The sequence below is a fragment of the Stegastes partitus genome, unplaced genomic scaffold (assembly GCF_000690725.1).
Source record: "Stegastes partitus isolate 25-593 unplaced genomic scaffold, Stegastes_partitus-1.0.2 Scaffold907, whole genome shotgun sequence".
NCBI classification, from domain to species: Eukaryota; Metazoa; Chordata; class Actinopteri; family Pomacentridae; genus Stegastes; species Stegastes partitus.
The window spans coordinates 71,477-83,978 of NW_007578638.1; the positions used below are offsets into that span (position 1 = coordinate 71,477).

Below are 12,502 nucleotides of genomic sequence, written 5' to 3' on the forward strand. Positions count from 1 at the left end.
ATCATGTTTTAATTCTGGTTTTGTTTCATTAGGCGTTTTTGAGGGCTATCAATTTGTAAATACAACTACAAAAGTGGCTATAATTTTATAGCAAAATGGCTGCAGGATGAAGCCACATTCACTCGCAGTTAGATTGAAATAAAATGTAGCGTGAACCACAATTTAGCTCATTTATTTTTACATTTGGCTTCACTTGTTCCTCTATGAATATGTAACTCAACAAAAAAAGACGTTTTGCCTATTTATAACAGGCTTGCATTGAGTGACGGGAGGTTTCCTCCCCGTTAGACAGATGTTCCGTGAATGCAGCAGTGACTCGTGAGCGTGCTCGTACGTGCACGCGAGAGGAGGACCCTGTAAATATTTGCATCCGAGTGGGTGGGACGTGCGTCCAGCTGGTGGTTAGAAGCTTTGCCCTCTGCAAAGACGTTCTTCCGTCTTCTTGGCTCTACAGTAGAAGAAACTCTGCGTAGAAACTCTTCAGGACAGGTAAGCTGTCATTTATTGTGTATTTGAGTTGTTTTGCGGCGTGACTTTAGTCTGAGGTGAGCTCAGACTGAGGCGGTCGCTGCTCATGTCTGCTGGGTGTGCCCGCTAACTTCATGCCAAGTGAACTGTTACTAGTTCTGCTTCCTGAATCACTTTCGACAAGTCATTTTCTTTGCTTTTAAACATTATAGTTCAGACTTGGCTCCATAGACTTATAGTTAGGAGGTACAGGTCTCGCTTTTCCAGCCTTTGTTTTATAATTACCCCAAAGTGCTGTTGCTCAATTCAATTCCCAGTAAATTCGCTGACGTTAGAGGTTTGCGATCCAATCATGTGCCCTTAAAGAATAACAGCATGAAGTTTCATTCTGACCAACAGGAGAACGATATGATCAGGATGTGTCATATACTGGCAGGTTTGGTTTCCTGTAGTGTATAACTCCAGGCATTTAAAATGTACAATTTTTGCTGTTTTTTTTTTTAAGCTGTTAATTTGGTTATGTAAATGTGGATGCCAACTGTTTAGAATCAGAAACTTTTTTTAATTGCCAAGCAAGTTTTCACATGCAAAGAATCTGATTTGTTTTTTATTTTTTATTTTTTTTTATGACAGTTATAATAGTTTGGATTTGCTGCACTTTTGCTTTTTAAAGTTTTAATCTTTGATCCTTCTTTTAACCCTTTTCTGGACTTTCATGTTGACATATGTAGAAGGTCTTTCTGGTCCCCAAGAAAGAATATGTGCAAAATATTTGTTGGTATTCATTATAGATTTTTATACTATGTTCAATAAATTTTCTGATAAGTTGACATACTTTTGGTTCCAAATGCATGACAAATGTCCCTATTTTTATATTTAAAAAAAACAATACCTGTCACCTCAGCCTAATGGCCTGGGGTCCAAAAGACCCCAAAAGTCCCGAATAGGGTTAAATTTCTACTTGTCAATATTCTCTGTTATGCACCAAACCCCAAGTCAAATATGCGTGTATCTGACAACCTAATTCACAATGGAACAGATTCTGATTTGTGATTTACCAACAGGATTAAATTTGTCCAAGCAGTGGCTGTACATACTGAATGAAATCTCTGTCTGTGTGTGTGTGTCTTTGGGCGTGTGTGCTGTATGTGTGTGTGTAGGAATGACATTCTCTGTATTTACATCACAGACCACTATAGGTGTGGTTGTTTCCTGCGTACGTAGTTCAGGCCACCTATGTGTGATTAATAAATGTCTCTTCTTCAGGACAGGAGTCCAGTTTTCGTCTGATTAGAAATACAAACCTTTAATGTGCTTGGTAATAAATGGAAGGAAGTCTTGTCCAGTAATCACATCTGGACTGTGGACATCTGTCTGAGCTTATAAACTAAATAGATGACTGAGAGGACTTTAACACATCTATGATGGGCACATCGGTGTGTCAGTTGATCCTTACAGACGGGGGGGGAGACTCTACCTCCCCTCTCTGTGGAGCAATTACAGGTGTGTCGAAACAAACACAAGCTTAATGAGATTAGTTTCCTCGGCGCCGACACAGATGTGGGACACAGGAGAGCCCGTGACCACGTGGGTGTGTGATGGAAACCTTTTCTAAGATGATGAACTGCATTCAATATTGATCAGAGGTTAACGAGGGTCACGTTCAAACCTGAAACAGTTTACTGCCTCTGTGCTTCCTTTCTTCTTCCACTGGCCTTTGAGTTATTGATATCCAAATGTTTTCTGTTTGCTCTTTTGTAGCTTTCTGGACCTCCAGTTTGGAAATCAACACTCGTCTCACAATGGCAGCAGTAAGTTTACCTTGTTGCTGCAGTTCCACCTGTGCATCATTCAGTCAAAGCTTTTACATATATTTGCATCACCAGTAGAGACTTGCTACACTAGACAGTGGGCAAGAATGAATGGAACTGTAATCACATGGTAAAGATAAAATATTCTATAGCTTTTGTAATAAATAAATCAGTTTTTATGTTCATATGGTACTAAACGTCAACACAAAATGTGCAGAACTATTTAGATTAATATTATTTTTACATTTTCATTTCTTCTTTATGTTACTCATGATGTGTTTCACGCAGGTAAATCTAAGTGTCAGCAGATTAGCCTAAATAAACTGTTACAGTACTGACCCTGATAGTGAAAAAAGGCCTTTGGGTCATTATAAATATGATGTAGTGGCCAACAGATATGGGTGCTCAGTGGCTATTCGGATATATTGAGATGGTTGACATATGATGGAGCTGTTATGTTGTTGTTTTTGCATCTGATAAATCCGAAAACTTAGTAATAATCATAATGAAAAGACAAAAAGTTGCTGAACTTGAATGAACATCTTGCCTCGCTGCTGTTTCTGGATACATATCTTGGCTCATCTAATAACGCTAATTCTCTCCCTACAGTTGCTAATTTCAACATCTACCACGTGTTTGTTCTGCTCGAGCACCTGTTTTTCAAAGTATAGCGCTATTTTTAAACATACAGAACAACCTAGCAAAGCCCTGGTTAGCCGGGCGCCTGGTAATTAGACACTTATCTCAAAATGACATTATATTGGCCAATTAAGAAATCCATCACTGATATGAGGTCAACTAATGTCTCTACCTTATCATTAAAGTATTCTACTAATAAAGGTGTGTCGTGAGAGCCTCTAAAACAAATTGCATCTGAATCTCTGACATTTAAAATAGTTTTTTGAAATAGGAGATGTAAGTTAAATGTTTTCTATTTTTCTGAAAGTGGAACCAAAAGGCTTTTAATCTAGTTATGATGCTAATAAAGCTAGCATGTAATTAACTGATTAATGTTAAAATGTTTTTCCAAAGTCGGTGTTATCACATATGTTATAAACAGTAAATAAGGAGCAGCCCATTCCCTAAAGCTACGTGTCTGCTTATTTATGTCTGTTTAAAAGGTGAGAGGTTCTAATTTTGTGATTTCCGACCAGATTGGAAACCGCGGAACAGTGACTGAGGCGGCTGGCTTTAACGCAGAGGCAGATGTCCAGAAGCTTCGAGAAGCCATGAAGGGAGCTGGTGAGTGACCCCTTCCATCCAGAAGCCATCATTAGCTAAAGATATATTGGACGGTGTCATTACAGTTAGGCTTCCATGGAAAAAGAAAACTCTTCAGTCTCTCCTTTCCTCTGCAGGAAAGTTTGAGAACTAATTGCAGCGTTCGATGTTGTCATGGCAGCTTCGAGTCCTCTCTTTTCACTGCCCATTCATTCTCTGTCCTTGTACTTTGCCTCACTTTTACACATTGCATTGTAAAGCCTTCGATATGGAGGGAAGAAGAATCTCGTCAGTGCTGATTACGCAGGAAGCAGCACTTAACTAATCTCATTATGGGTGGCAGTGTTCTGACTCTATGCTGGCAGGTATAAAACCCTCAAACAGGTACTTCCTAACAAGCATTCAGGAGAGTGTAACAATAACGTGTTTCTCTCCGTCAGCACATTTATGGCGAAGAATGTTGATGCTGTTAGGGGTTACTGGTCTAATCACCTTCCCCTGACTCCAGTTTGAGCTCCATTGCAAACAGACGGTTACTATGCCAACAGAGGCAAACAGCTGTGTGTTAGGATCATCTCCAGGGTTGCAACACTGACGCCTCATTCTACATTTTATGGCTGAACCCTTGTTCCTAAATTGATATCTGATCCTCATATTTAAAGTTTGATGGGGGTTAGGGTTTTAATACTGTGGTATTTCTTCCAGGCACGAATGAGGCAGCTCTCATCGAGGTCCTAGCTCACCGGACTATCGCCCAGAGGCAGCGCATCAAAGAGGCCTACAAACAAATAGTTGGAAAGGTGAGAGGTTTGTGCTTGAAGGCAGAAAACATGATCTTTTTGTGGATGAAAAGGGGGTTTTTAAATAAACATGAATGAAGCAGAGGAAGAGGAATAATAATGGCAGCTGGATAGCAAAAGAATGTGAAGACTTCTGGCAGCACCAGCGGATGTGTCCCACTGTGTACTCTCATCGTTTTGTTCACTTTAGGCGGGGTTTTGTTGTACTAACACGGCGCTGATAAAATACAAGTTAACTATTAACAAAGACAAACACAGAGAGCTTTGTAATCTGTTGGGAAGAGGAAGATACCCCTCAATAAAATAAACACAAACTGATCCCACACAGGGCTGTCTCTAACTGTGTGTCTTTGTGTCATGATTACGGGAATCAATATGTTGCCATACAGGGAAATCTTATTGTGTTGACACTGAGATAATCACTAACAGGGTACAGTTAGAGATCAATAAGATTATCTGAAAGTTCATTGAGGGAGCTACAGCACAGGGAAGGATTGTGAGAGGAATCCTTGCAAAGCAGAAAGAGTGAGTCATGCTGCACATGGCGACACCCACATGCGGTCACATCGCCGAGTTGTGTGGAACGGCTTCGCAAAAACATTTTCCAGAAACCACACCCTCTAGCGGAGACCCGAGCGCTGCTAGAATGTGGGATTGTCGAGTCACGTGCCCGCTGGGACCAGAAACCTGAACACAAAGCCGCTTTAATTGAATTTAACATCAAAGGGAATCAGCTCTCATTACAGATGCCCTCGTAATGAATTATTCGAAGCACCACGAGCGACTGTTTCCCCGTTAATTCGTCTGTTCCCGTCCCTCCTGTTGCAGGACCTGGCTGATGATCTGTCCTCGGAGCTGAGTGGGAACTTCAGGAGCGTCGTTCTCGGTCTGCTGATGCTGGCGCCTGTGTACGATGCCTACGAGCTGAGAACTGCCATGAAGGTCGGAGTTCCTCAGATCACTTGTTTTGTCTTTACCAAACACTTCTAATGATGTTGTGTATTTACCTAAATCCCAACAAAAGGTTCAACAATGAACAGAGGAGTATTGTCTGTGTGGCTAAACTAATATAGTTTATTCCTTCAAACCATAAACCACTATTGATGCAAATAAACTAATAAAAACACTCTTCTATCACTCTATTTATGTAATGAACCATAGTTTATTTGTAGTCCTCCAAATGTGTGTTAATGTGCAGCTGAAATAATCCTTACTTTCTTCTTTTTGAGTTGCTTAAAATGACAGTGCCCAGTGGTTTTGTGAAATATTTTAAAACAGAAAATAGTTTTTACTCGTGATTTGTCTTTAGGACTTATAGGAAAGAATGTGCTTGAGGCCAAAGGAAATCAAAGAGCATCACGAGACAAACTAGACTTTGCTCTTTTTATAGTTGTTCTTTTTGACACTGCCAAAAAATATAGAATACTGCCTGCCTTATCCTTTAAGCTCCTTTCCCCTCAATGTTAACTTCTGGCTTTTCACAGGGGGCCGGAACAGAAGAGGCATGTCTCATCGACATTCTCGCTTCGAGATCAAATGCTGAAATAAAAACCATCAATGCGTTCTACAAGAAAGGTAATTGTGCCGCTTCTATGAATAGAATTTCTGACATCAGGTTACAGTATGTCTCAGTGTCTAATGCGGCCTATGGCTGGTGTATGATATATGATATTGCGTAGCAGCGTCTGAGCCTCTGCTCTTGTTTGGAGATGCAATGACATCCATTATTAGAAAACAGTGGATGCCGTAAATTATTCATAAAAGCCGTTGCTGCTGTCCAAGTGGCAGTTTGTTGTTTGCTTATTTGTTCCTCTGCGGTTGGAACGATACTAGTTTTAGCACATATTAATAAATTGCTTTGGAGTAGAGCTTTGTGGTGTCGCCTACATGTTTTGTGCAGATTAAACAGCATAGTTAGTTTAGATGACAACACAATGGATATTAATGGAACTGTATTTGGTTGTAGATGCATATTTCAAACTTTCTTGTCTTTATGGATCTCATAGGAAGTCTGGATTACAGCTTCTTAAATCTACAATAAACATTTTTTTTTTTGTTTGACATTGAGTATTATGTGAATGTGGTTGCTCATAGTGGAGGGATCGCAGAGAATCTAAGCTTTTTATTCCCCTCTGAGGACTTATGAAAGTGTCAGAAACTCTATTTAACCACACTGTACACTAACAGGCTTGCACCAAAGGGTAGAAAAAACAAAGCAAGATAAGTTTCCCAGGAGTTTGCGAGAACAAAGCCGCTTTAAAGGAGAATGAATATTGATTTCATATTCATCCGTTGGCCAGAAACTCTGTATGTTTGATATTGAAGTGGACGTTATGTTGCTAAAAGCACGAGTCATTAAAACTTCATAAGCCAGTGTATGCAGCCGTTTTTAGCCGTGGCCACATGCTGCATATTGGCTGTGTATCTCTGCTCCACAGTGTTCAATAAGTGACTAAACATGCTTTATATCTGAATTTCTTTGTCACATTTTTTTTCATGGCAGAATATGAGAAGAACCTGGAGGATGCTGTGTGTGGGGACACATCTGGAATGTTTCAGAGGGTTTTGGTCTCTTTACTCACGGTGAGCAAACATCGACCCATAACCTCTCCGAGCTTGTGCTGATGTTAATGTTTTAATGGCCTGTGATTGTAGATGATACAAAAGCATTCGTCTGATAGCGTTCGCTTCCTGGTGTTTACTAGAAAGTTTCAGGAGTACTTGACATCAATTTAAAATTGAAAAATTGTAAAATGTCAAGAGCGGCTGTGGGTCAAACTGCTGTGTCATCAGGGAAGAGGAAGGATGAGTCACTTCTTCTTAATAAAAACAACAGTTGTGTAGTTTTTTTTCCCGTTTTTTTTGTCAAATGTTGCTCAATCCTGAGCTGCTGTATCTTCTGCACTGCAGGCTGGACGGGATGAAAGCGACAACGTGGACGAGGCCCAGGCGGTCCTGGATGCCAAGGTAAAGGTTTAGGTGTTGAGATGAAATGATGTGCTGAACCTTTGACTCCTTATGTAATTTTTATTTTTTAATGCTTGTGATTGTAGGAAATCTACGAGGCCGGTGAAGCTCGATGGGGCACAGACGAGGTTAAATTCCTTACAGTGCTTTGTGTAAGGAACCAAAAGCATCTGCTGCGAGGTATTCCTTCCTATTCAATTGGATCAGTAGAAATCCATGTTTTTTGTCATAATGCGATTATACTGTATGTCATGTACCAGACGTCATGTGAGGGGTTTTACTGACCCCTTGTGGCGGGTTCATGAGCAAACACTCACTGGCATGATCTTTGAGTTTGCGACACAACAGACCACTACAATCAGCATCTGTACTCCCTGTTAATCGTATTGCATTTCTTTGCAGTGTTTGAGGAATATCAGAAGATTTCTGGAAGGTCAATTGAGGACAGCATTAAGAGGGAGATGTCTGGCAGTCTGGAGGACGTCTTTCTGGCCATAGGTTTGTCTCTTTAGTGACTTGTTTCTTCCAAAAAATATATTCATTCTGTAAAGCTTCAACCTTGCTGTTAACAATCAAGTTCAAATAAGCAGTGACAAAGAAAAAGCTGGAAACTAAACTTTTCTAGAGAAAAAGCAAAAAGTAAATAGATTTTGCTCTAGTTGCTGCTTGTTTACCAAGTCGTCTGTATGAAGTTTTATGTAAAAACACACTAAAGTGCCTGGAACTAAAGATGCCACCAAAATCCCAGTACTTGTTTAGACTCATGTGAGACACCGTGACATATGTGACGTAAAGGGTTCCGGGTCAGGATACATGAGAATTCAACTATTATTCAACTGCAGTAGGACAATGTTTGTACCATATTGCACTGGACATACTAAAACTTTTTGCTGGCATACTATACAGTATATTAGTACCCTCAGGTGTTCTTGACACTGTCTCACAGAAGTGTGTGAGTTAACTGTTTCAGAGGGGGTCTAATTTAAAAACAAGCATTTCAGATTTTTTCTATGACAGATTTTTGTCTTGTTTGTTTTCTGCTTTGCAGTGAAATGCATAAGGAGCAAACCAGCCTTCTTTGCAGAGCGATTATACAAATCAATGAAGGTAAATACTTCATGCAGTAATGTGTAGCTGCTACATGTTAATTTGTGTGCGTAGGTGTGTCATTTATTCATGTTTTGCATATAAAATTGTCATATCAGTAGGTAGAAACACAGTTTTAATTCTGCTTATGTTTTGTTTTTGGTTTTTTTTGAGCGATAAAAACAATGACTGGTATCATCTTCTCATTTGGTTGACTTGTTGTTAACTGTCATTACTGCATGTTCTACAAACAAGCAGAAGCAACGTCTAATACATGTTCTTCTTTGGTTTGTATTGTCTTCCTTTCCTTGACAGGGCCTGGGCACCACAGATACCATCCTCATCAGAATAATGGTTGCCAGGGCAGAGATTGACATGCTGGACATTAAGGCTCAGTTCCTGAAGATGTATGGAAAGACTCTCTACTCCTTCATCAAGGTGAGGCACTAAAAAATCTGGGACGGTGAATGTAGTTGTCAGAAAAAAAAAATTTAATATTAGCAATTCTGTGTAGTTTTGAACTGCGGTGAAACTTAAACCTTATTGTACTGTCTATGTAGGTAATAATTACAGTTTTTTCACGTCTTGGATCTGAGTAAAAATGTGACAGTGTTAGTTATCGGTTTGGTTTCGTGACGTGGTTCGCAGTAATTCCCCACGCCAGTCTTTTGAAGTCTCACAGTTCCTTCTCTCACTGCTCAGGGAGACACATCCGGCGACTACCGCAAAATCCTGCTGGAGCTGTGTGGAGGCGAGTAACAGAATCATCTCAGCAACATCCAGCTACGTTTTTGTTCTGAAAGCCACTTTCTTTCAGGCTTTTTAACTCTTCCTTTAACATTTCACTGATGGACACAGTGCCTTGTTTTACTGTTTATAAAACCAATTAAACCAAAGACCAGTGACCTTTTACACGTGTCTGCGCTTTCCTTATTGATCCCGCGTTAAGGAGTAATTAATGGTATTAGAGAAAGAAATATGCTTCTCACGTCTCGACAAACATAATAGATGAGTATTATTGGCCTCCAGCTCCCACTCTTGTCATAGTGCAACGTTTTCATCGCTGTCTGGTGAGTGGAGTCCATTTGTTTAATTGGTCGCAGTTGCTCATTTGTTGAGTCAGCCCTGTATCATTTGACTCAATTACATTAACAGGACGCTAGCTTGATTTGGGAGGCAGTAAAGTGTGCTCTAATCAGGTTAAAGAGGACGTCGCATAGCTCATACAAAGTTACCGCTCCGTCTCAGAGCGGCGTGTCTGAGAAACGACGTACTCAAGGTGACCACCAGGTGGAACCAAAACAACTCTCCATGAAGCTGATCAGAGACGACTGAGCTGCAAAACACGTCTCATCCGTAATTCTTGTGTCTCGTTAAAACTTCTGTGATGTAGAATTTAAAGCTTGTTCTCCCACTGTCTTTGGACAACATGTACTCCTGCTATCGATTGCAATCTTTTCCATCTATAAGCTTTAATATAGAACCACCTCTGGCTTCACAGCAAAACATTAATCCCTTCAGGCCCTTCACACACTCTGTGTGGTGTAAACGGGAAACAGCATCGCTAAACCCTCATCAGATCAATTGTTCGCCAGCCATCATATGAGACAGCTGAACAACTGCATCCATTTGTGTCCTGCTCTGAGGGGCTGCCACCCTCTGTGGCCATCTGGTGGAAACCTCATTTAGTCAGATCTAAATTTTCTGAGGTTTTCAAGGCAACTGTGAAGTTGCTGAGAGCCCCAGAAAGGCTGAATTATTATCTCAGCAAGGTTTTTGTCCTGTTTTTTCCGCAGCAATTATGATCACCAGTGCACAAATAATTTAAAATCTTTAACTTTTTAATAGAGGAACATTGCATGCACATCAAATTAAATGCCTTCCAACTGTTTTTAAAAAAATACCTGTTTTACTGTGTTCGACATAAATCTCATTTACAAGCACCTTCGTTTATTCGGTCTGTTCACGAGACACAAAGAGGATTTGGTTTTTCATCGTCTGCCATAAAACATGAGCTAATGAAAGTAAACACTGTAAAAGACCATTTAGGAAGGGAATGATTCCACAGGACATATATAAATACGGTTGACGAAAGAAATCCGTGACCGTACACAGAGAAACCACTCAGCTACTCCTGATAATACCAAGGACAACCGGTCTTTGTGTCAAGCATCTCATTCTGTTACTGCCTGAGTACTCATTTTTAAAATTAAAAACACCTCTTAGGTTTGAGACGTACAGAAAAATAATGTAGAAAATCTGTAGTATGTGTAATAAACACAAGAACCAGAACTTTATAACTCAAGGATTGAGCAAAAGCTCACACATGGAGATTGTCTGGTCATCTCCATTCTCACAGCTTTGTGAATATCCCTAAATATCCTGAACAGGTGAATGAAGACACTGGTAAATGGGCTGCACTTACGTAGTGCTTTTATACCAAAGTGCTTCACAATGTTTCTCATTCACCCACACATTCAAACACCAATGGTGACAAAGCAAGGTGCTGCCTACCATTGGGAGCAACTTCGGGTTCTTGCCCCAGGACACTTCGACTGTGGAGGGGCAGGAGATCAAACCGTGAACCTTATGATCAGAGGACAACTACTCTGGCCGCCCTCGTGCAAATATTACCATGGCAACAGAAATAAAATGCCCAGCAGTCTACAGCAAACAAGACGTCTTAATACATGGTGTGCAATCAACCCCCTGACTGTTGACATATGTGGGTGCAACGATTATTATCACTATAAAGACAGAGACTATGGAAACACAACAGGATGCTGCAGACGTTTATAGACAGACAGTCGGTGTTAAAGTAGCATCCACCAGCTGAACATCACCCAGAGCATCACACTGCACCTGCCTTCGTGCATCCTGCTGCCGACTCGTTCCCAGGTGAACAACGCAAATACTCAGCAATGCACATAATGTAGAGGAAAATCCTCAGGCCATCTTCCACCATGTGCAGATTGTCGGTATTTCAGCAGTGCACAGGGGTCATCATGGGAACTCTGACCGCTCTGCACCTACGCAGCCACATAGGCAGCATCATTAAGATTTCATATCTGCTGCTGTAGCTCCCCTGTGCCATCGAGCTGCATGCACTTCAGTGAACCTCAAACTCATGAATCTACCACCAGTTCATCGGCGGACCTTCCCCGGACCATATGGAAGACCTGCTGGACATATTCTGACCCAGCTGTCTGGCAATCACAACATGGCTCTTGTCAAAGTTGCTCAAATCCTTATGCTTGGCAATTTTATGTGTTTTCAACACATCAGCTTTAAGAACTTTCTGTTCACTTTCTGTTTAAGATACACTCCCTCTTAACACATGCCTCTGTCACAAGATAATCTTAATTATTGTTGTTTTCTTGTACGTTCTTTCTATGTTTTTGAATGTTGCTGTGGCGTATACATTTCCCGGGTCTGGGATAAATAAAGTATATTCTATTCTATTCTAATCAGTGTTGTTCAGCTAGATAGACAGATAGATGCTTTATTCATCATCTTGGGGAAATTCAAGGTATCCAGTAGCTCACACATGTTACATACAAATAGATAGATAAAGGAACAATGTGCATGCAAATGCTGCTAATCAAAGACATAGCAATAAGGTGCCTAAAATGCTGGTATTTACGGAAATGTGCAAAAATTGTAAGAACTTACAATAAGGTGCAAATTGGCAGTATTTCAAATAACATGAGGTGTTACAGGAGGACAGAAATAAATTAGTACCTGATGGCTGAAGGGACAAAAGTATTAGTTAGCATTAATGCTATGGCTGATCAGTGTGTCAGGCCAGAGTAAACTTGAAAAAAAAGTTGGTAAAAAGTTTGCTCTATTAATCATTTTATATTTAATTTAAATGTATTTTTATATGTATATTTTGTCATGTCAACAAGCATGGTAGATGTCCATTTTAAGTGATCTGCTTATAAGCTAATTTTAGCATGCTAACATTATGAGCTTACATGAGCTAGCATTGTAGCTTTTGTCACTACAACCTCACTGAGCCTTTAGCATCACTGTAGACGTATCTTGTTTTTTGGGGGATTAAAAAAAACAATTTGTCCCTTTGAAATTAAGCAATCCTCTGGGCTACTTAGCTTAGCATGGCTAAGGCTAAGCAAAGAGACTAAAGAC

At 40.3% G+C, this 12,502-nt stretch overlaps 1 protein-coding gene across 1 annotated transcript; it reads left to right on the top strand.

Annotated features, from left to right (window-relative positions):
* Positions 1-378: 378 nt before the first annotated feature.
* On the top strand, positions 379-9,265 carry anxa4 (annexin A4). The gene is made up of 13 exons (XM_008293731.1): positions 379-489; positions 2,230-2,279; positions 3,434-3,521; positions 4,206-4,300; positions 5,129-5,242; positions 5,785-5,875; positions 6,804-6,883; positions 7,211-7,267; positions 7,354-7,447; positions 7,670-7,765; positions 8,316-8,374; positions 8,669-8,791; positions 9,056-9,265. The coding sequence occupies exons 2-13, from the start codon at positions 2,271-2,273 to the stop codon at positions 9,110-9,112; spliced, it is 963 nt and encodes a 320-aa protein (XP_008291953.1). The 5' UTR covers positions 379-489; positions 2,230-2,270; the 3' UTR covers positions 9,113-9,265.
* Positions 9,266-12,502: the final 3,237 nt, after the last annotated feature.

Bases quoted from the DNA above. Each gene is read 5' to 3' on its own strand.
- anxa4 (XM_008293731.1), top strand. The intron at 4,301-5,128 runs GTGAGAGGTTTG...CTCCTGTTGCAG, and splicing joins ACAAACAAATAGTTGGAAAG to GACCTGGCTGATGATCTGTC. The intron at 8,375-8,668 runs GTAAATACTTCA...TTTCCTTGACAG, and splicing joins GATTATACAAATCAATGAAG to GGCCTGGGCACCACAGATAC.